General features: G+C 41.1%; 1 protein-coding gene across 1 annotated transcript; it reads left to right on the top strand.

The window, feature by feature from the left end:
- The first annotated feature begins 683 nt into the window (after window positions 1–683).
- Window positions 684–20,740, top strand: LOC131521812 (tripartite motif-containing protein 16-like). Its single transcript, XM_058746897.1, has 7 exons — window positions 684–1,010; window positions 4,437–5,018; window positions 7,059–7,154; window positions 9,046–9,279; window positions 17,920–18,079; window positions 18,220–18,267; window positions 18,495–20,740. The coding sequence occupies exons 2-7, from the start codon at window positions 4,446–4,448 to the stop codon at window positions 19,031–19,033; spliced, it is 1,650 nt and encodes a 549-aa protein (XP_058602880.1). The 5' UTR covers window positions 684–1,010; window positions 4,437–4,445; the 3' UTR covers window positions 19,034–20,740.
- The last annotated feature ends 4,672 nt before the right edge of the window (window positions 20,741–25,412 follow it).

Genomic DNA, 25,412 nt, shown 5'->3' with positions numbered 1-25,412 from the left:
ACTTGTAGCTCTACAGGACACATTTGAATCAGTAAATTCTTCCTGTGATCTGCAAGCACATCAGACATGATGGAAATGATGTAAAGACACATAATGTTGGGCATTTGTTTCATGTGTCACCAAAGCGCATCCCGGTCCTGCTCAAATACAACAGATAAGAAATATGATTCTCCCAAAACAAAACCTTTATTCATACAAACTCATTTCAGCCAACACACTCTATTACTGCAAAGTAAGTGCAAAATACTGCATCCCAGCACACATGACACCATGATGCACTGTGTCTCTCAGTATCTGGTTGGCATGACTGTGCATGAATTGTGGTATAACTTTTGTGTCTGTGAAAAACAAGATGTTCATGCAGTGAGTAGTTGGTATTTTTTCTCCACCATCTTGATGTTTATAATGAAATGGTGGTGTGTGTCATCATGTCTGAATGGCAGATGTACTGATGTGTGTTCACTGCGCAGACTCATTAGGCGCGTTCGTCTTTAAGCGGCGCTGCGCAGAATGGTCAGTGTATGACATCAAAGTACCGCGAGAGCGATAAGAGAGCAGACAGATCCTGTGCTTTCGAATGGCTCTCGCTGTACTTTGATGTCATACACTGACCATTCTGCGCAGCGCCGCTTAAAGACGAACGCGTCTATTGGCATGATTGAGAGCAAACGTGAGAGGTGAGAGGGAAAAAAATCTCCAAAAAATCGCTATTTTTTATTTAAATATAGCTAAAATAGCTCCTTGTCGCAAAAAAATCAATACAAGTCGCAGCAACAATGAGAAAGTAGCTAAATTTGGCGACAAAATCCCCAAATTGGCAACACTGCTACTGATTCCTATGGAAGAAATAACTTCCTGCTCTCCAGCTGCATTTCGCGCCACGGCCACAGCAAAGACTTATTTACAACCTATTTGCAGCTGCGCACATTTCTGCGGTCCTCGATGCGCGTGAACTGACAGAGACGCTTGATTATTAAATCATCAGCGAAGCCCCATTGTTTCACACTGAGGTAATGCTTTTAATTAACGTTAGTTAATGCATTAACTAACATTAGCAATACATTTGTTACCGTGTTTATTCATCTTTGTTAACCAGCTCAGGCAAATGTTAACAGATATAACTTGTCATTTTAATAATGTCCTATTAGTACATTTTGAAATGAACATTAACATAACAAATTACTAATGCTAATGCATGCTTTAGAAGTACTGTGTAATGAACCTCGGTGCTGTATTTTTTTGTTGGCAATTTGACATGCAGTTTTCATATGCTACACGCAGAGCCGATCCTCCCTATACGCAGAATACGCAAGCCGTGTAGGGCCCCCGAAACACCAGGGGGCCCTCTTGCTCTCAAAGATGTTTTAATTTTAGTTTCGTTTTTGAATTTGGCCAGCGGTTATGAAAACATGAATGATCATTTCTTTTAATGCGGTGCGCTGTCACGCTCTCTAAAAATCAGTCAAGTCATGTAACGTGATTGTCGTACAGTCTCTTGCTCGAGACTAAAAACAAAAGAGTTGAAAGCGTACCAAGCCGCGCAAGAGATACTGTTTCTCGAGCGCTTTCCGTGAGCGTGATTCGAGACGGGAGTGAAACACGGATGCGTTTCGTCCAAAGCCGTAACCATGTCTTGAACATTGGGGGGAATAGAATCTAAAGCTATTTTGCACTGTGTAAATAGCATATCACTATTAGATATTCTGCTAATTACTTATTTCAAATAGTGGCAATTATCTGCACCTCAGCATTGTAATACATTATAAAACAGTATTATTGAGTGTAATTTTTAAATTTTATTTCAAATTATTAAATGGATTGGGACAAAAGCCCTCCCTACACCTACCCTAACCCTACCAGATACTTTATTTACAACTTTTTGATTATTTCCTTCATTTTTATTAAAGAAATAAATGCTTTTCTGAGGTGATTTGAAATTTGAAAATGGAGAAAAAAGTTCGCCAAAAGGCAGATTCGAACCCCTGTCGATCGTGTCAAAAGGAGTTTGACACACGCTTTACCATCTGCGCCACTGCATCGAGTAGCTCCAGAGTGCACCTGGACGATGGGGCGGGGCGACACGTGTCGCTCTGCCCACCTTCAATTTCATTGGTTTATAATACAGCAGATCTTATTGGTGTAGACATTTGTGCATGAGCATTCTTTTATATATGTTTTTATGAACGAGCTAAGCTGTTTGGCTGTACTACAGAAATATTAAGTGCTAACAGCTATTTTAGTTGGAATCAATTAGCAAATGTGTGTTTTTTTTGTTTTTTTTTTTGTTTTGTTTTTTATGACGAATTAGATTAAGTTCCTATCAAACGCTTGGTGGTGGCATCTCCGAGTACTTCGGGCAGAACAGAGCTGTGTAATATGAGCGGCTCACGAATTAAGTCTGGGGAACAAATTCTTAATTCGTGGCCATTATATAGTCCTACCTATGCTATAAATAGCCTCACCTATGAGAAATATTAATTATTCTGTGTGATGAACGTAAATAGTGGTCCTCAATCTCAACAGGTGGGTTACACGTTAAATGAAGTCAGATATTATTGCACTTTTCACTGTACACGAAGCAGACATACTTAAACATTGAGCAGTTTTAGCTGGGCGATGTTGATAAAAATGATCCACTGTTTGAGATTTAGCTGGTTTGTATAATGTATATTTATATGTAGCCTATATTCTTTATTTTAGGATCGGTGGATAAGCAATAACTTAGGATATGATGATAATTCACTATAGTTCAGTAACACATAGGACAAACCCGCAAATGGTTTTATTTTAAAGAACAACTGCGGTGACAAATAAGACAATTATACCAAATAGTCCATCAGCGTGAACTGGGGCTTTATGTGTGGATAATGGGAATAAAAACCTTGCTGAAAGAAACCCCCATTTTTATTTTTATTTTTTTTTAACATATAGGCCTATTTTAAATGTTTTTGTTTACTAAAACAGCTGTTATTAAATCTGACCTACAGCAAATATTATTATTAATGTGCTTTAGTGCGTATTTAAGCAATAAATGTTAATTTTCTCTGCAACATTTTTATTTATACTTTTATATAGGCTATATGCACAAATTAAATTACTGGTTTTGTTGCTCAATCCTTTAAAAAGAACCAGGAATCACTGTACTACATTAGGCATACTGATTTTAGATAGTTATTATAGTCTTTAATAAAAAAAATATATATATATATAATCACAGAGAAGGTCTCTTTTACTCATTAAAAGTGCTCACGTATCTATTGCACAGATTTACAGCTCTGAGTGATTTAATATTCAATAGTTATGCAGATCTATATGGGTACAATGATCGAGTGTTAATAACTGAATCTAAATTCATCCAGTACACAGATTAGAACACGCACACACAATGAGGGTGTGGATACATAAATAATTGGATTTTTAATATCTGATGTCACGGACACATATTTACTATAAGATGGGAACCTTTAACAACTGTAAGAGAATCAATATAGGCTCAAATATTTTATTAAGATATAAACAAGGAAACATTGAACTTGCCATGAAAACATTTTATTAGCACTTTTAACCTACAAGTTTGTGACGCATTGAGCAACGTAGGCTATATCTCATCTCTTTAAACAACAAAAAACAGTTGTGCTTTAAAACGTAAAATCAGCCGCTTAGGTTCGTGTTTGTCCATCTCTAAAATACAGTAAATTTGTGTATAAAATCCCAACTTAGTGCTGATCTGCGGCCTGCCGATCCTTAAGGAAATATGAATGAAGAACCTGGAGGTGCTGTCATCAAGAGTTTATTTGTAAACAATGACTTCATCTGACTAAAATTACCATGGTTACTAAACAGATAATAATTAAGATAGGCCTATGATTCTAGAGTTAGCACATACTATTTCTGTAATATGACCAAATCAATTACAAAATCTTACACAAAGGAATGCGCATGCTCGGGTCTACACCAATAAGATTTGCCATGTTATAAACCAATGGAATTGGGGGTGGGCAGAGCGACACGTGTCGCCCCGCCCCAATGTGTCACCCCGCCCCATCGTCCAGATTGCACTCTGGAGTACTTGACTGCATCTGACGACTGTGAACACTAAACCCCGCCTACTTTGATTTGATTGGCCAGTTCAATTATTTTGACATTGACGAGCGCTGTTAGCCTGCTGAAGCAGAGCAGATTGTAAATTTGACTTTTAAAGCTTTTTTTGTCATCTTAACAAGAGCACTGCGTAATGGAGGACAGCAGATCAGTGCAAGAATTTCAAATATTGGGGGCAATTTCGAATTATTTCTTAATCAATGTCTATGGTGGTTACGGCCCTGGTTTTGTCCATTCTTTCATCCCAACCCCATTTCATCAGGAAACAGGAACTGTTCGGGGAAAGATAGACTGAAGTGTAGCTGAGCTGTTGTGTGTTTGTGTCTCTGTATTAGTGCAGGAAAATGGCAGAAGCCAGATTTTCTCAGGATGAGTTCTTGTGTCCGGTGTGTCTGGATCTCCTGAAGGATCCAGTGACCATCCAGTGTGGACACAGTTACTGTAAGAGCTGTATTACAGACTGCTGGGATCAGGAGGATGAGAAGAGAGTCTACAGCTGCCCTCAGTGCAGACAGACCTTCAGTCCAAGACCTGCTTTATTTAAGAACGTGGTGTTTGCTGAAATGGTGGAGAAACTGAAGAAGACTAAACTTCAAAGTGTGGTTCCTGCTGGAGCTGGAGATGTTCAGTGTGACGTCTGTACTGGAAGAAAATACAAAGCTGTCAAGTCCTGTCTGGTGTGTCTGAACTCTTACTGTCAGAATCACCTCGAACAACATGAGAGTTTGTTTAAAGGAAAGAGACACAATCTGACTGAAGCCACTGGACGACTGCAGGAGATGATCTGCCAGAAACATGAGAAGCTCCTCGAGGTTTTCTGTCGCACTGATCAGAAATGTATTTGCTTGCTGTGTTTGGTGGATGAACATAAAAACCACGACACTGTATCAGCTGCAGCACAGAGGACAGAGAATGAGGTGAGGACTGATGAGAAATGAAACTTATGCTTAATTTAATTTATACTTGTATTCTATATGAGGGAATAATAAAGAGGTAGAAATGCAACAATAAATTGTCATAGTTAATAATAAACCTTAACCGAGTGACCAATGCTTGTATCACTGAAAAGGTGTTTTGTAATAATAATCAACTACTATCTATTATCCCAGTATTAGTACTAGTATACGGGTACATTTTTCGAAATTGAGATTTATACATCATCCAAAAGCTGAATAAATAAGCTTTCCATTGATGTATGGTTTGTTAGGATACAACTATTTGAAAATCTGGAATCTGAGGGTGCAAAAAAATCTAAATATTGAGAAAATATAAAGTTAAAGTTATATAAAGTTAAAGCCTTTAAAGTTGTCCAAATGAAGTTCTTAGCAATGCATATCAAAAATTAAGTTTTGATATATTTACAGTAGGACATTTACAAAATATATTCATGGAACATGATCTTTACTTAATATCCTAATGATTTTTGGCATAAAAGAAAAATGGATAATTTTGACCCATACAATGTATTTTTGGCTATTGCTACAAATATACCCCAGCGACTTAAGACTGGTTTTGTGGTCCAGGGTCACATATTAGTATTAGCAGGCTAATATTACTCCAGGGAATATTTATTCACTTGCTGATGTGAATAGATAGCCTGTCACAAATGTATGGATTGGAAGGTGGATAAAGAAAGAAAGAAATAAAGAAAGAAAGAAAGAGAAAGTAATTGCAACCTTTTATTTCACAGCTCTGGCTTTTTTAATTTGCAATTTTGAGTTTGTGTTTCACAATGAACTGCAAAACATAAACTCGTGACAGACCTGAGTTGTTGAGCACATTCCTAGCTTTACATGTTCAGAGGCGTGTAGAGAGAAATGGTGACGTCATGAACAAGGCTATTTTAAATCTTGGCGTAGTCGAACAAACACTCATATTTTAAACTGGGGAGTTAGATTTGAGATATGAAATGTGCAGTATGTTATTGTGGAGTAACCTCTTATAAGAATAAATATCAAGGACATTTTGAGTTTGCATTTCCACTTTTAAGCTAACATTCCAGAAAAAGATCTTTAGGCACCGATCCACTCCACCAATTTTGGATTCACAGAACTAGAGATGTTCCGATACCCTTTTTCCCTTCCCGATACCGATTCCGATACCTAGGCTCAGGGTATCAGCCGATACCGAGTACTGATCCGATACCTGGGTGTGGGTTATACAGCTGTATGTACTACTAGACCTGTATGAATTGATACAATTATTTTATAGTGTGCTTCACCATAGATAGATAGATAGATAGATAGATAGATAGTCTGGCGAGTAAACAAAAAATATTATATATGTTTGGAAAAAAGTTCCCTTTTAACATCAGTCAGTCAAGCATTATAAATATATTATCAAAATCAAGTATTATTTAATCATATAACTTTAGCAATTAGAATTAAAACTTGGTAACCATGTACGAATGCATATTAGTCATTTTAACTGAATTTAGGACTGGTGGTGGTGCTTTTTTGGTCATTCAGTGTTTCTGTAAAAATGGGGGAAAACTATCAATAATACTGATAATAATCATACTAGGAATTCTACTAAGAACAATATAAAACGCACTGAGGATTAACGAGCTGCTGGATTCATGAATATTAATCACCTTGTCTACATTGGCTCGAACTGATTTGCTGAAATCAAAACAGAGACGCTAATAGGTGAGCGCCAGCCAATGAGATTGTTGTTTGCACATTAGCTCCGCCTACTACCGGAGAACCAGTTAAGCTGAAGAATTCAAGCAAAGCAAAAGCTAGAGTGCACAACTATAGGTCTTGTTTAAGAAAATGGTATCGGATCGGTACATGGGTTCAAGTACTCGCCGATACCGATGCCAGAATTTTTTGTGGTATCGGTGGAATTTCCGATACTAGTATCGGAATCGGAACAACCCTACACAGAACCTTTATAAAATGATTTTGTGGTATGTTGTATGTAATGTAACATTTTAAGCATTTTTCCCTCAACAGAGAGACTTGAAGGAGACGCAGAAGACGCTCCAGCAGAGAATCCAGCAGAGAGAGAAAGATCTCCAGCAGCTGAGAGAGGCTGTGGAGTCTCAGAAGGTGAGTCTGGAGAAGAAGAGAAGTTTGTCTCAGTCTCAGTTCAGACTCACTGAAGCCTGAATCACTGTGTGTCCTAACAGCGCTCTGCACAGACAGCAGTGGAGGACAGTGAGAGGATCTTTACTGAGCTCATCCGCTCCATTGAGAGAAGCCGCCTGAGTTGATACGGCTGATCAGAGATCAGGAAAAGCAAGCAGTGAGTCGAGCTGAAGGACGACTGGAGCGACTGGAGCAGGAGATCAATGATCTGAGGAGGAGAGACGCTGAGCTGGAGCAGCTTTCACACACACAGGATCACATCCAGTTCCTGCAGGTAACACACATCTAGAAGAACAGGGTCATAGTGGACTTGAGCAGATCCTGCTGTGACAAGACTCACGGAGAAACATTTCAACCCTACAATGATACTCCACTGATGTGCTTGAGCTGTTAGATGGACATTTATGTTCTTTGCATAGGGGTGGGCGATATAAGCTAAAATTCATATCACGGTATTTTCCACTGTTCAGATGATATCGATATTATATTGCGATATGAGTAAAAATAACTGGAATCACATTTTAGTAGACCTTAGTTAAATTAGATGCAACATATGTATTTTAACCTTATATAACTAGGGGGAAAAAACATGATTTCAAGATCTAAGGCAAAAATAGAATGGTCTGACTTTAGATGTGTGAAATTATGCTACATAAAGGCATAATATGTATGCCTGTATACTTCACATTCCGCGTTCCGTTCCGTCTTGTGCACAGCCATGTCCGCACAGCTTTCAAAGTATACTCAACTGTGGATGAGTGCGGACGGACAAGCTCGACATATGCGCAGTACCACCAACTTGACTTGTCTCAACATTCACCTCGCGCATGCGCTGATGTACACGGACCGTCCGCGCGGTCTCAAAAAATTGCCTCCTACAGTTTTAATCGGATCGTCTTCAAATTTGCTGAGTGTAATCATAAGGCCTTTGCGATGTTAAATTGCGAAGATCTAGAGTTTTCGTCAAGGGGCGTGTCCCTGGGGGCCTGACAAAGTTTGATGTTTCGCCATGAAACAGGAAGTTGCTGTAACTCAGGCAAGCAATGTCCGATCTACCCCAAACTTCACACGTTTCATAGGAGTTCAGTCCTGAACACATCTGCATGCTCATATTCAGATATAGTCATAGCGCCACCTGCTGGCAACAGGAAGTGACATGTTTAACACTGTAATGGACTCCTAGGTGCATATTAAAAGTGTCAACAAGTGATAAATAGTCTAGCAGCATGCTACAAGCATACTAAAACATACTAGGAATTCTACTAAGAACAATATAAAACGCACTGAGGATTAACGAGCTGCTGGATTCATGAATATTAATCACCTTGTCTACATTGGCTCGAACTGATTTGCTGAAATCAAAACAGAGACGCTAATAGGTGAGCGCCAGCCAATGAGATTGTTGTTTGCACATTAGCTCCGCCTACATGGAGAACCAGTTAAGCTGAAGAATTCAAGCAAAGCATGCACAACTATAGGTCTTGTTTAAGAAAATGGTATCGGATCGGTACATGGGTTCAAGTACTCGCCGATACCGATGCCAGAATTTTTTGTGGTATCGGTGGAATTTCCGATACTAGTATCGGAATCGGAACAACCCTACACAGAACCTTTATAAAATGATTTTGTGGTATGTTGTATGTAATGTAACATTTTAAGCATTTTTCCCTCAACAGAGAGACTTGAAGGAGACGCAGAAGACGCTCCAGCAGAGAATCCAGCAGAGAGAGAAAGATCTCCAGCAGCTGAGAGAGGCTGTGGAGTCTCAGAAGGTGAGTCTGGAGAAGAAGAGAAGTTTGTCTCAGTCTCAGTTCAGACTCACTGAAGCCTGAATCACTGTGTGTCCTAACAGCGCTCTGCACAGACAGCAGTGGAGGACAGTGAGAGGATCTTTACTGAGCTCATCCGCTCCATTGAGAGAAGCCGCTCTGAGCTGATACGGCTGATCAGAGATCAGGAAAAGCAAGCAGTGAGTCGAGCTGAAGGACGACTGGAGCGACTGGAGCAGGAGATCAATGATCTGAGGAGGAGAGACGCTGAGCTGGAGCAGCTTTCACACACACAGGATCACATCCAGTTCCTGCAGGTAACACACATCTAGAAGAACAGGGTCATAGTGGACTTGAGCAGATCCTGCTGTGACAAGACTCACGGAGAAACATTTCAACCCTACAATGATACTCCACTGATGTGCTTGAGCTGTTAGATGGACATTTATGTTCTTTGCATAGGGGTGGGCGATATAAGCTAAAATTCATATCACGGTATTTTCCACTGTTCAGATGATATCGATATTATATTGCGATATGAGTAAAAAAATAACTGGAATCACATTTTAGTAGACCTTAGTTAAATTAGATGCAACATATGTATTTTAACCTTATATAACTAGGGGAAAAAAACATGATTTCAAGATCTAAGGCAAAAATAGAATGGTCTGACTTTAGATGTGTGAAATTATGCTACATAAAGGCATAATATGTATGCCTGTATACTTCACATTCCGCGTTCCGTTCCGTCTTGTGCACAGCCATGTCCGCACAGCTTTCAAAGTATACTCAACTGTGGATGAGTGCGGACGGACAAGCTCGACATATGCGCAGTACCACCAACTTGACTTGTCTCAACATTCACCTCGCGCATGCGCTGATGTACACGGACCGTCTGCGCGGTCTCAAAAATTGCCTCTACAGTTTTAATCGGATCGCCTTCAAATTTGCTGAGTGTAATCATAAGGCCTTTGCGATGTTAAATTGCGAAGATCTAGAGTTTTCGTCAAGGGGCGTGTCCCTGGGGCCTGACAAAGTTTGATGTTTCGCCATGAAACAGGAAGTTGCTGTAACTCAGGCATGCTGTGTTCAATCTGCACCAAACTTCATATGTTTGATAAATGTCCTGGCCTTAACACATCTGAAGGCAAATATTCAGTTGTAATCATACTGCCACCTTCTGGCAACAGTAAATTACTTGTTTTACACTAACTTAAACATGCAATGTCCGGTCTGCCCCAAACTTCACATGTTTGGTAAGAGTCCTGGCCTGAACACATCTTAAGGCCAATATTCATTTATAGTGATAGTGCCACCTGTTGGCAAAAGGAAATGACTTGTTTTAAACTAACTTAACCCTCTAAGCGCCAAAGTTGCAAAATTGCGACAAGACGTCATACTTCATTAAATAGACTGTAGTTCCTAATATAGTGCAATATCTCATTTGTATTCCCTACCACTAGATGGCAGACATGTAGTCCTTCGATTCTAGACCAAAATTGTTCGAGGAAATAGCAGAGCAAGTGAGCTATCGTGTCATTGATGCGGAAGCAGTTCTGTTCATAGCGTCTGAGTAAATTGTGAGATTTGTGAGAGAAAATCGCCAAATGGCTAATAAAAAGTTGTACAGTGAGGATGTGTTGCAAATGTTATTCGCCTATTCTGACTCTGTAGGGGAATATTTTCCTTTTGGAAATGACGATCGGCCGTCTAATGATCGCGCATCTCCCGGTACATCTTTGCAGCGCAATGGCGCCGCCGTAAAAGGCGAGAGTGTTCACGAAGCACCATCAAGTGATCATTTCGAGCCTTTGCCCAACGGGGATGGGGGTGGCTGGGGTGGACGTGGTCTTAGTGTCCATAGGAGAGGCATCGCGTTGCTGATGGTCGGCCAGATTGCGTCTTTTTTTCTGATCGCGTGCGCTCAAAGGGCCGCCGGCAGACAGTACAGGTGCAGTCAGTGTGGGGTAGGTCTGTGCGCTGTGCCATGCAATGAGAGGTACCATACTCTCAAGAACTATAAACTGTCACCTAGATACCTGATTGGGCAGATAGCTGGTCAACTGATCAAAAAATAGGCACATGTATTTTACTATGGCACAGTAATATAGTAATAATTGACTACTTTCTCCTGTTTTACTGTTGATTTTCTCTTTTCCTGATCATTTGGAATGAGGATAAAAAGACAAAAGAAACAAACAAACAAAAAAAAAAAACATGCAAATAAGTTCAAACATCCATTCAATATCTATTATTTCCTGAATATTACTGATGAACTGATCAAAAAGTAGGCTACTGTTCACATGCGTTTTACTACTATATAGTATAGTAATATAGTAATAATTTAGTACTTTCTCCTGTTTTATTGTTGGTTTCCTCTTTTCTGATCACAAAACAAACAAAAAAAACATGCAAATAAGTTCAAATATCAATTCAATATCTACTATTTCCTGAATATTATGAAATTCAAGAGGGCCGCCCCCTGATGACATCATAATATGCAAATTAGATGAGCATATTTACACCCCACATAAACTTTAGGCCATGCCCAACATTTTTCTAATTTACAGTTGATCTCTATCTTTAAGCCCTTTCAAGCCACAAGCTTTTGAAATGTTGATGTCAAAATCCAGCATTTTTCCAAAAAAACCCTGGCGCCTAAAGGGTTAAACATGCAATGTTCAATCTGCACCAAACTTCATATGTTTGATAAATGTGCTGGCCTGAAGACATCTACATGCCAATTTCCAGTTATATACATACCGCCACCTGTTGGCAATAGGAAATGACTTGTTTTACACTAACTTAAACATGCAATGTCCAATTTGCACAAAACTTCGCAAGTTCGATAAGAGTCCGGGCCTGAACACATCTAAAGGCCAAAATCCCATTATAATCATAGCGCCACCTGCTGGCAACAGGAAATGGCTTGTTTTACACTAACTTAAACATGCAATGTCCAATCTGCACCAAACTTTACATGTTTGGTAAGAGTCATGGCCTGAAAACACCTAAAGGCCAATATTCAGTTATAATCATAGTGCCACCTTTTGGCAATAGGAAATGTCATGCTTTATAGTAACTCAAACATACTACTTTCAATCTGCATCAAACTTCATATGTTTGATAAAAGTGCTGCCCTGAAGACATCTACATGCCAATATTCAGTTATAGACATAGCGCCACCAGCTGGCAGCAGGTTTGGCACATATAAATAACTTTGACATATTCCTCTATGTTTGCCTTTTTAAATGCATATTGCTCACCGTTCCCTCTCTCCCTGAAGCAACCGGTCGGCGGTGAGCCCGGGTGCGAGGGCCCATTCATCGCTGCTTGCAGCTTTAATTAGGGCCAGAGCACCGAGGTGCGAGGACCCTCTTGGAATTGCTCCGTTTCTTCTTCTTCTTCTTCTTCTTCTTCTTCTTCTTCTTCTTCTTCTTCTTCTTCTTCTCCAAAGTGAATCGCATTTTTGAGGGCCTAAACATGCTCCAAAACTCATGAAACTTTGCACACGGGTCAGAACTGGCGAAAATTTACATCTGATATGGGTTTCAGAAGTGGGTGTGGCAAAATGGCTCGATAGCGCCACCTATAATATTTCAAAAGAGTGCGCCTCGAGCTATGTTTTATGTACATGCACGAAAATCGGTACACACGTGTAACACACCATTACCTACAAAAAAGCCTCTTGGTACAAAATCCAAAACCCAACAGGAAGTACGTTATTTTGAATTTTCTGTTCGATTTTTGTGCAGTTTTTGCAATTTCCAGGCTTCGTACTTTGACGAACTCCTCCTACAGTTTTAATCGGTTCGTCTTCAAATTTGCTGAGTGTCATCATAAGGCCTTTGCGATGTTAAATTGCGAAGATCTAGAGTTTTCGTCATGGGGCGTGTCCCTGGGGGCCTGACAAAGTTTGATGTTTCGCCATGAAACAGGAAGTTGCTGTAACTCAGACAAGCAATGTCCGATCTGCCCCAAACTTCACACGTTTCATAGGAGTTCAGTCCTGAACACATCTGCATGCTCATATTCAGATATAGTCATAGCGCCACCTGCTGGCAACAGGAAGTGACATGTTTAACACTGTAATGGACTCCTAGGTGCATATTAAAAAGTGTCAGCAAGTGATAAATATGCTGGCAGCATGCTACAAGCATACTAAAACATGCTAGCAACACTTAGCTAAGTGCTAAAGCATGCTAGTAATGCAGTGAAACGGGAAGTTGCTGTAACTCAGGCATGCAGATTCCAATCTGCCCCAAATTTAACAAGTTTGATAAGAGGCCTGTCCTGAACACATCTACATTCCCCTATTTGGGTATAGTCATAGCGCCACCTGCTGGCAACAAGAAGATACATGTTAAACACTGTAATGGACTCCTAGATGCATATTAAAAATTGTCAACAAGTGATAAATAGGTTGGCATCATGCTACAAGCATACTAAAACATGCTAGCAACACTTAGCTAAGTGCTAAAGCATGCTAGTAATGCACTGAAACGGGAAGTTGCTGTAACTCAGGCATGCAGTGTTCAATCTGCCCCAAATTTCACATGTTTGATTACAGTCCTGGCCTGAAGACATCTACATGCTCACATTCGGTTATAGTGATAGCGCCACCTACTGACAAAAGGAAGTGACATGTTTTACACAGTGATGCACTTTTAGCAACACTGTAAATTATGCCATTGTGTGCTAAACATGCTAGAATAATGGTCAAACATGCTAGCAACACTTAGCTAAGTGCTAAAGCATGCTAGTAATGCAGTGAAACAGGAAGTTGTTGTAACTCAGGCATGCAGTGTCCAATCTGCCCCAAATTTTACAAGTATGATAAGAGGCCTGTCCTGAACACATATACATTCCCGTATTTGGTTATAGTCATAGCGCCACCTCCTGGCAACAGGAAGTGACATATTTTAGACTTTGATGCAATATCAACACAGTAAAATATGCCATTGTGTGCTAAACATGTTAGCAACATGCTCAAACATGTTAGCAAAACTTAGCTAAGTGCTAAAGTATGTTATTAATACCATGACACAGGAAGTTGTTGTAACTCATGCATACAATGTCTTATCTGCCCCAAACTTCACACCTTTCATAATAGTCCTGGCCTAAACACATCAAAAGGCCAATATTTGGTTAAAATTATAGCGCCACCTGCTGGTGACAGGAAATGACTTGATTCACACTAACTTAAACACACAATGTCTGATCTGCCCCAAACTTGACATATTTGATAAGAGTCCTGGCCTTAACACATCTGAAGGCCAATATTCAGTTATAATCATACTGCCACCTTCTGGCAACAGTAAATTACTTGTTTTACACTAACTTAAACATGCAATGTCCGGTCTGCCCCAAACTTCACATGTTTGGTAAGAGTCCTGGCCTGAACACATCTTAAGGCCAATATTCATTTATAGCGATAGTGCCACCTGTTGGCAACAGGGTTTCAGAAGTGGATGTGGCAAAATGGCTCGATAGCGCCACCTATAAAATTTCAAAAGAGTGCGCCTCGAGCTCCGTTTTATGTACATGCACGAAAATCAGTACACACATGTAACACACCATTACCTACAAAAAAGCCTCTTGGTACAAAATCCAAAACCCAACAGGAAGTACGTTATTTTGAATTTCCTGTTCGATTTTTGCGCAGTTTTTGCAATTTCCAGGCTTCGTACTTTGACGAATTCCTCCTACAGTTTTAATCGGATCGTCTTCAAATTTGCTGAGTGTCATCATAAGGCCTTTGCGATGTTAAATTGCGAAGATCTAAAGTTTTCGTCAAGGGGCGTGTCCCTTGGGGCCTGACAAAATTTGATGTTTCGCCATGAAACAGGAAGTTGCTGTAACTCAGGCAAGCAATGTCCGATCTGCCCCAAACTTCACACGTTTCATAGGAGTTCAGTCCTGAACACATCTGCATGCTCATATTCAGATATAGTCATAGCGCCACCAGCTGGCAACAGAAAGTGGCATGTTTAACACTGTTATGGACTCCTAGGTGCATATTAAAAAGTGTCAACAAGTGATAAATAGGCTGACAGTATGCTACAAGCATACTAAAACATGCTAGCAACACTTAGCTAAGTGTTAAAGCATGCTATTAAAACAGTGAAACAGGAAGTTGCTGTAACTCAGGCATGCAGTGTCCAATCTGCCCCAAATTGAACAAGTTTGATAAGAGGCCTGTCCTGAACACATCTACATTCCCGTATTTGGGTATAGTCATAGCGCCACCTGCTGCCAACAGGAAGAGACATGTTTAACACTGTAATGGACTCCTAGGTGCATATTAAAAAGTGTCAACAAGTGATAAATAGGCTGGAAGCATGCTACAAGCATACTAAAACATGCTAGCAACATTTAGCTAAGTGCTAAAGCATGCTATTAATGCAGTGAAACAGGAAGTTGCTGTAACTGAGGCATGCAGTGTCCAATCTGCCCCAAATTTAAGAAGTTTGATAAGAGGCCTGTCCTGAACACATCTACATTCCCCTATTCGGATATAGTCATAGCGCCACCTGCTGGCAACAAGAAGAGACATGTTTAACACTGTAATGGACTCCTAGGTGCATATTAAAAATTGTCAACAAGTGATAAATAGGTTGGCATCATGCTACAAGCATACTAAAACATGCTAGCAACACTTAGCTAAGTGCTAAAGCATGCTAGTAATGCAGTGAAACGGGAAGTTGCTGTAACTCAGGCATGCAGATTCCTATCTGCCTCAAATTTAACAAGTTTGTTAAGAGGCCTGTCCTGAAGACATCTACATTCCCCTATTCGGGTATAGTCATAGCGCCACCTGCTGGCAACAGGAAGATACATGTTAAACACTGTGATGCACTATTAGCAACACAGTAAAACATGCTATTGTGTGCTAAACATGCTCAAACATGTTAGCAACACTTAGCTAAGTGTTAAAGCATGCTACTAACTCCATCAAACAGGAAGTTGTTGTAACTCAGGCATACAATGTCCAATCTGCCTCAAATTTCACATGTTTGATTACAGTCCTGGCCTGAAAACATCTACATGCTCACATTTGGTTATAGTGATAGCGCCACCTACTGACAACAGGAAGTGACATGTTTTAGACTGTGATGCACTATTAGCAACACAGTAAAATATGCCATTGTGTGCTAAACATGTTATCAACATGCTCAAACATGTTAGCAACACTTAGCTAAGTGCTAAAGTATGCTACTGACTCCATCAAACAGGAAGTTGTTGTAACTCAGGCATACAATGTCCAATCTGCCTTCAACTTCACATGTTTGATTACAGTCCTGGCCTGAAGACATCTACATGCTCACATTCGGTTATAGTGATAGCGCCACCTACTGACAACAGGAAGTGACATGTTTTACACAGTGATGCACTTTTAGAAACACTGTAAATTATGCCATTGTGTGCTAAACATGCTAGAATAATGGTCAAACATGATAGCAACGCTAACTAAGTACTAAAGCATGTTATTAATACCATGACACAGGAAGTTGTTGTAACTCATGCATACAATGTCTTATCTGCCCTAAACTTCACACCTTTTATAATAGTCCTGGCCTAAACACATCTAAAGGCCAATATTTAGTTAAAATTATAACGCCACCTGCTGGTGACAGGAAATGATTTGTTTCACACTAACTTAAACATGCAATGTCCGGTCTGCCCCAAACTTCATATGTTTGATAAATGTGCTGGCCTGAAGATATCTACATGCCAATTTCCAGTTATAGACATAGCGCCACCAGCTGGCAGCATGAAATTACTTGTTTCACACTAACTTAAACATGTAATGTCCGATCTGTCCCAAACTTCACACGTTTTATAAGATTCCTGGTCTTAATACATCTTAAGGCCAATATTCAGTTATAAACATACCGCCACCTGCTGGCAATAGGAAATGACTTGTTTTACACTATCTTAAACATGCATTGTCCGGTCTGCCCCAAACTTCATATGTTTGGTAAGAGCCCTGGTCTGAAGCATCAAAAGGCCAATATTCAGTTATAATTATAGTGCCACCTGTTGGCAACAGGATACGTCATGCTTTGCACTAACTCAAACATACCATGTTCAATCTGCACCAAACTTCATATATTTGATAAAAGTACTGGTCTGAAGACATCTACAGGCCAATGTTAAGTTATAGACATAGCGCCACCAGCAGGTTTGGCACATATAAATGACTTTAACATTTTCCTCTATATTTGGCTTTTTAAATGCATATTGCTCACCGTTCTCTGTCTTTCTGAAGCCACCGTTGGCGGTGAGCCCGGGTGCGAGGGCCCGTTTATCGCTGCTTGCAGCTTTAATTCTTCCTATATTTTGAGTATTGTGAACAGTGATCTTGCGCTGCCTGCTACAGTATTTTCTCTCTTTGTGTCCGTGTTCTACATCTCTGTCCTGTATTAACAGCTGTTTACAGACTTAGTAATATTACAACACAAATTACATTTTGGGAAATTATTATAATCCAGTTTGTGTGCAGTTCCGAAAAGCCGATCGTATGTTTGGAGCAAAAACTATCCGGTTCTGATCTATGTCCGATTGAGCGTGGCATCTCTCTCTCTCTCTCTGATGACGCAGTAATGACCGCGGGGGAAAGAAAATCTTTGTCTGTCCATCCAATGAAATCCATGAATGTGTAACGGTACCCACGGTATAGCAAAATCCATATCATGGCACAACATACCGGTAGTCACGTTAATACCGGTATAGCGCCCACCCCTACCTTAGCAGATGTTTTATCATCCAAACTATTTCCTAGAAAGTTCACATAGTGTAAGTGGCAAATACTAGAATCTGTAGCTGTAATGTGATATAGATGCTGTGAAAGTGCTGGATTGAGTTACTAAATATAAATCAAGTCAAATCTGATGTTGGAGCAGGTTTTTGGGTGAAGTGTGGAGCTGATGAGTTGTGATTTGTGTTGTCTGTAGAGTTTCCAGTCTCTCTCAGCTCCTCCTGAATCTACAGACGTAAATGATGATCTCTTCAGTTCTCTCGTCTCTTTTGATGCTCTGAGAGAATCTGTTCATCAGCTGAGAGACAAACTGGAGGATTTCTGCAAAGAGGAGCTCAAGAAGATCCCCGGCAAAGGTAAAGTCCTGGAGATTCATCTGCTCTCAGAAACCAGTCCATCATCATCTCATATCATGGAGAACATCATATTAGAAATGTGTTAGGAATGGATGCAGGATCATGAGAATCACACTGTTTATGTCTGTTGATTTCCACAGTCGCATTCACCAACATTGTTCCCAGGACCAGGAACGACTTCCTACAATGTAAGTCAGTAAGAAAACAAGCAGAAAAACTCACTGAGTGTGTTCATGTTCTTCCTATAGAAGGTGAAAGAAGAGTTTTATAATTGATGATGTAAATGATGATTTGCACAGATATCCGGTCATCTGTACTGGGACACTGATGGTACACTGAACATGAAGAGTTCAGCTACATGAAAAGATCAAACAGATTCATAATTCCTGATTCTGATGTGTTTTATCTCCATCAGATTCCCATCAGTTCACTCTGGATCTGAACACAGTGAATAAACGCCTCCTTCTGTCTGAGAGAAACAGAGTGGTTACTGTTGCTGGCACAGATCAGTTGTATCCTGATCATCCAGACAGATTTGATGTGCGTCAGGTGTTGTGTAGAGAGAGTGTGTGTGGACGCTGTTACTGGGAGCTGCAGTGGAATGGAAATGGTGTGTATATATCAGTGTCATATAAGAGCATCAGCAAGAAGGGACTGGCTAAAGAGTGTGTGTTTGGATCTAATGATCAGTCTTGGAGTTTGATCTGCTCTCCCTCCAGATACTCATTCAGACACAATAACATACGGACTAATCTCTTTGTTAAGCCCATCTTCAGTAGAATAGGAGTGTATGTGGATCACAGAGCAGGAACTCTGTCCTTCTACAGCGTCTCTGACACAATGAGCCTCATCCACACAGTCCAGACCACATTCACTCAGCCGCTCTATCCTGGGTTTGGGTTTAATAGTGGATCGTTTTTTTTTTGGTCTGGATCATCAGTGAAACTGTGTTGATGAATCAGAATAGACTGACGAGAGATTCTACCCATAATGCTTTAAGCTACATGATAAATCAGTAACAGTGAGATGTTATAGAGTATATTCTTTTCTCTTCATGACATTAATACTGCAGCTGAACTTCTGTCAGTGAAATAACATGAATCCAAATAAATGTGTGTAATAAATCCTCATATAGACCGTAGGATCAGTGTGTGTGTGTGTGTGTGTATGTGTCCTGCTGAGTGACAATGCGTTTGTGCTTTTCTCAAACTCTGTTTGTGTTGATAGAAATTAGTAACTCATGTACTTTTTAATGTAAAAAACCCTGCAATGCAACTGACACACTGAAGGCCCAGAAATGTAGTAAGGACATTGATAAACTAGTCAACAAGTGATAAATAGGTTGTGACATCAGTGGTTCAACTGTAATTTTATGAAGCTATGCAAATACTTTTTGTGCTTAAAGAAAACAAAAGTAACAAAATTGTTTATTCAACAATTTCTTCTTTCGTGTCATTCTCCGCCGCACGTTCATGGGAGTATCACGATGCATGCGTGTGATGCTGCTGACGCAGGAGCCGACATTCTGATGTAGAACATCCCTCACTCATAGTTCATCATCTGTATTCTGGTTCAGATAGATAAGGCTGGGCAAAAACAATTGCAAGTCATCCTCGCTGTCAAAATCTTCAGATATGTTTATGAAGACTGTTGTACAGCATGTGTTGTCTTCTGCTTGTAAACAAAGCGCATGCGTCGTGGTATTCTCGTGAACAGAAGCACAGGAGACATTTTTAAAGTGGGGGGAACCAAACTGTAAGTAAAAGCCCAGATAGTAAGATCAGATTTCCAGGTATCGGACCACCATTATATATTAAACTTGCCTGATCATTAATGGAAAAATATTGATTATTATTACAATACAAAGTAAATGAAATAAGAAGTACATATGAATAATCAAAATTTAGGGATGAGCAAAATGCCTGCAGTATCCATGGATATGACCGACAAGACTGGATTAAAATTGCTCCTGTGGACACAACAAGACTTTAAAATGACTCTGGTCAGGGGCTGGAGCCTGCACTGGACTCTGGTCAGGACACTGGGAACGGCACTCCTGGCCGTGACTACGGAACGGCCGGCGGGCTTGGGGGAGCCACAGCCGGCAGATGTGAGTGAGCGGCAGTCCGCGAACTTGACTGATGAGAAGCCGACTAACTTGACTGACGAGTGGTCGGCAGGCTTTACGGACACGGACAGGATGACAGGACGGGGGCCTCCAGGGCAGAACAGACAGTACCTGGGCACCATGACGGATCAGGGATCTCAGGAGGCCATGGTGGTGCAGGGAGCTCAGGAGGCCATGGCGGGTCGTCTTCGGGACCATGGCCTCGGTCCCCTCGGCCCGGCCCCTACAGCCGGAACCCTTCTACCCCCCCGAAAAAAATCCATGGGGCAGCTACAGGGTATCAGGAGCCCTCCGGGGCTAAGCAAACAGGAACAGGACAATACACAGGAACAGGAAGCCCTCCGTGGGCTAGGCTCGGAAGTTGAGGTCCATTCTGGGCATGACGTGGAGTCAGGGGCCCTCACAGGGTTGCCTCAGGAACCGCTTCCACTTCCGCGAAAGGAGCCCCCGATGAGTATCCATGGATATGACCGACAAGACTGGATTAAAACTGCTCCTGTGGACACAACAAGACTTTAAAATGACTCTGGTCAGGGGCTGGAGCCTGCACTGGACTCTGGTCAGGGGCTGGAGCCTGCACTGAATTCTGGTCAGAACACTGGGAACGGCACTCCTGGCCGTGACTACGGAACGGCCGGCGGGCTTGGGGGAGCCACAGCCGGCAGATGTGAGCGAGCGGCAGTCAGCGAACTTGACTGATGAGAGGCCGACTAACTTGACTGACGAGTGGCCGGCGGGCTTCGGTTAGCCGCAGCCAGCGGGCTGGACAGATGATCGGCCGACAGACTTAACTGATGATCAACTGGCAGGCTTGAGTCAGCCGCGGGCGTAACTTTGTAGTGGCCGGTGAACTTGACTGATGAACGGCCGGCGAACTTGACAGATGAACGGCCGGCAGACTTGATTGATGAGTGGCCGGCAGACTAGCAGCACTTGCGGTGATACTGCCGAAATCCTACGCATCATCTGCGGGCTAGAGCGGGATGACGAGCGGTGACTTCCATGCCGCGGGGAAACACAAACAGGAACAAAACAAAAAGACTTTAAAAAAACGAAAAACAAAACGGTGAAAAGGGGACGCCGCTTACTTTGTAGGTCTGGTCTTCTGTCACGGTGCACACAGCGGGGAGGAACGAGGAACACATTATATTATATATACAGTATATAAAACTTTACTCAAATAAAGATTAAATTAAAATGTATTGTTTTAACATTAATTTATATGTATATTTAATTTATAGTTGAACTTCAACATCAGCTTTATAAAATCCATCACTTACCCTTATCTTGTGCACTTTCTTTCCTAATTTTCCTCGTCTCTGCAGCAGATTGAAAGTGCTGCACTGCTTTGACATGAGGGGGAAGAGGGGCCTTGCGTAATTTACGGGGGCCGTACGCAACTTGCGTAGCGAGTGTATAGGGCCATATCCATGTCCATGTCCATGTCTGTCCATGTCACTTAAAGATGTCTGAAATAAACATTTTAAAAATTAACATTGGTGCTTATAGCTTGAATTACAATGAATATGATGTTTGTTGTTATAAGTTTTAGTTAGCGAATAGCGCAGACTATTTCCCCTTGTCAAAAGTGCAGGGGTCGATTGCTATCTTTTCAAAACTGCGGGGGTCATGACCCCCCGTTCCCTGTGTCAATGGCGTGCCTGCTCATGAACACGCAGTGGAGACTGATGCATAAGAAAACAAATTGTTGAATAAAGTCATTATCATTACATTATATAGTCCCCTCACACCTTCTCCAAGCAATCTCTCCCACACTCTTAACAGCACTCACACACATCATCAACACATCCCTCCTCACAGGCACTTTCGCCACTGCATTCAAGCAGGCTCGGGTAACCCCACTGCTCAAAAAAACCTACATTAAACACTTCCCTGATAGAAAACTACAGACCTGTCTCTCTCCTTCCATTCATAGCGAAAACACTTGAACGAGTTGTTTTCAATCAGGTAACATTGTTTCTTTCACAGAACAACAAACTGGACGACGCTAACCTGTTAGGTTTCAGGAGTGACCATTCAACTGAGACTGCGCTTCTCTCAGTCATTGAAGCCCTGCGAATTGCAAAAGCTATTCCAAATGATCAGTCCTCATTCTGTTGGATCTATCCGCTGCTTTTGACACTGTCAATCATCATATCCTCCTGTCCACCCTCTCATCACTGGGCATCACTGGGATTCCACTTCGCTGGTTTGAATCTTATCTCACTGGTAGGTCTTTCGAGGTGGCCTGGGGAGGGGAGGTATCCACAGCACATCAACTGGTCACTGGGGTTCCTCAGGGGTCAGTTCTTGGACCCCTCCTCTTCTCCACATACACTACATCACTGGGTCCCATCATAGAAGCACATGGCTTCTCCTACCATTGCTACGCTGATGACACACAGCTCTATCTCTCTTTTCAACCAGATGATCCAACGGTAGCTTCACGCATCTTAAGCTGCCTGGTGGACATCTTGGCATGGATGAAAGAACATCATCTACAGCTCAACCTGGCAAAGACTGAGATCCACTAGTGAGTGGCGCCTCGTGGTACCATCACAGAGAGGCTCAAAATCACACTCAAAAAACATTCTCGTTCACCATTCCTGGCTGGTGGAATGATCTTCCCACCCCTATCCGGAGTGCTGGATCCCTGTCAACCTTCAAGCAACAACTGAAAACTCATCGACACTACTTGAATTCATCCTAAATTAAAAAAAAAAAAAAACTTTGTTTTTCTTCTTTATTTATTCCTTCCCTTGATAGCTTGCAATTATTTGAACAATGCCTGAGACTTGGTATTACAAGCACTTCCTCTGTCTATTTGCCTCTTTAAGATGAATCGCTTTATGTATTTCCCAATTGAAGGTCGCTTTGGATAGAAGCGTCTGCAAGATGACTAAATGTAAATGTAAATGTAAATTTTTGTTTTCTTTGCACACAAAAAGAATTATCGTAGCTTCATAACATTACGATTGAACCACTGATGTCACATGGACTGTTTTAATGATGTCCTTACTACCTTTCTGGGCCCTGAACATTTCGGTTGCATTGCAGGGTCTTTGCAGGGTCTAGAGGTTTGCACAGGCTTTAAATTGAAGCCCGAACCCGGCCCGTGCCCGACATCGTCTGAACCGACCCGACCCGACCCGACCTGACCCGACCCGACCCGAGCGGCACAGTTAAATTTAGAGCCCGAACCCGAAATCTTTTTTTTTCTTTTTTTCCCCACAACGAATAGCCAATTTAAAAAAAATAAATAAATAAGAAAAAAGGATGCTGTATTTCACGATTGCATGCAACGGTCAGTAAGCAAATACATGTCAAGAAACAGATTCATCAAGGCTCGGCCACTTCACAAGGCAAAAGAAAAAAACACTTAGGCCTACCAGTTATGAAAGTTTATGAACATCAGGTGCAGCGGTCACATAAATTCTGCCGAATTATTGAATGGTTGTATACGACAAGACGATAATTCTTCCACCGTGCAAATTATGGTCATTTTCGTAAGGTAAGGCTGGTTAGCATCTCTATCTGTGTGCTATAATATGTGTGTGCATGCGTCTATGAAAGCAGCGTAGCCAAATGTATATAGTTTTAGTTTAGCTACAAACCCGAGCCCGACCCGAGCCCGAAGCTATTCATTAAACATTAACCCGAACCCGACCCGAAACCCAAGAGTATTTCGGGACCCGTCGGGTAGCAGACCTCTAGCAGGGTCAGAAAGCTCTCAGGTTTCATCAAAAATATCTTAAATTGTGTTCCGAAGATGAATGAAGGTCTTACGGGTTTGGAACGACATGAGGGTGAGTAATTAATGACTGAATTTTTATTTTTGGGTGAACTATCCCTTTAAAGTATTGCATGGGAGGACTAAGATCTTGATACTCACTCAGTCTTCCTTGGTTAAGTGCTTATATTTCCCCCAAGAGGCGGTGGCATATTCCCTTTTGCTTGTTTAGTCTGCAATGGAGTTTATCACCCCACTCACACATACACAGATGTATGTGCAAAAATACAGTGTGTACAGTGCCGCGTTAAGCCTTTGCGGGGCCCTGGGCTAACGCAGCTTTGGGGCCCCCCTAACACCCCCTCCACACACACACACCAATCAAAATAAAAAATGCAATCAAACACTGTATAAAGACGTGCACAATATACTCGTGAAATAAAAACAAACATAATGCGCACGTCATAATCCCATAGGAGGCAAAAAATAATGTACATAGATTAAACAATATTATCGAGTAATAATCTTACAAATCAGCGACAGCCCAGCAAATGAAATTAATATCACTCACCAATAAAAGGGCTTCTTCCTGCTCTTTTTATAATGCACTAGACGTTATAGGCATTTTAAAAATGTATAATTTTGTTTCTCTATTCAACAACATTAACTTACAATAGTGAAAGACATCTTCCCTCAGGTATTTGTATTTATTAAGCACCGACAAACACAACAGGAGTTGACAAATAATAATTAAAAAAAAAACAGTAAAAAGAAAAACATCAGTAAACTCAAAAGATAATTTAACATAGCCTACAAACTTAAAGTTTAAAAAGTCAATGTAAGAAAATAAGATTTCAATTTAGTTTTAAACTCGTAGACAGAATTTGAAGCTCTCACAGATAAAGGAAGGTTAGGCTATTCCATAGACTTGGTCCAACTATTGCAAATAGTAAAAGGCAGTATGTTTTCTAGCTGGATGTTGTGCTTACGATCAATAATCACGTCTTTGCATTCAACCAAACTGATTTGCAGAAATCAAAACACGAGTCCTGCTCACTGTGAAGCGGGAGCGACTAAGCAGCAGAGGATTCCGCTTAGTCTTAAAGCCTTCCTTGAGTGGCTACGTTCGCAATTCAAACAATACTTTGGAAAAATTATAATTAATTTGTTATTTGCATAGTCTAGGTGGTCATACAGTATGCCTGCAAATATGGGACAAACTGATGCCTTAAATACGGGACGATTCCGTATTACACGGAACGGTTGGCAACCCTATATAAAATGCAAGAGAGAATTGACTCGGGGGGCCCCTAGTGTTCGGGGCCCTGGTCTGCAGCCCATGTTGCCCATTAGGATAACACAGCCTTGAGTGTGTATGAACAATTAATGATCTGCACTGTTATTGAACTGAACTGAATCTGGCTTGCTCAGTTTGGGGACACTTAATTTCTAGCGATTATCGCCAATTTGATTGC

The sequence above is a fragment of the Onychostoma macrolepis genome, chromosome 02, assembly GCF_012432095.1.
Source record: "Onychostoma macrolepis isolate SWU-2019 chromosome 02, ASM1243209v1, whole genome shotgun sequence".
NCBI lineage: Eukaryota > Metazoa > Chordata > Actinopteri > Cypriniformes > Cyprinidae > Onychostoma > Onychostoma macrolepis.
Note: the sequence above shows the minus strand (reverse complement) of the source record. Positions and strands in the feature narration are given on the sequence as shown.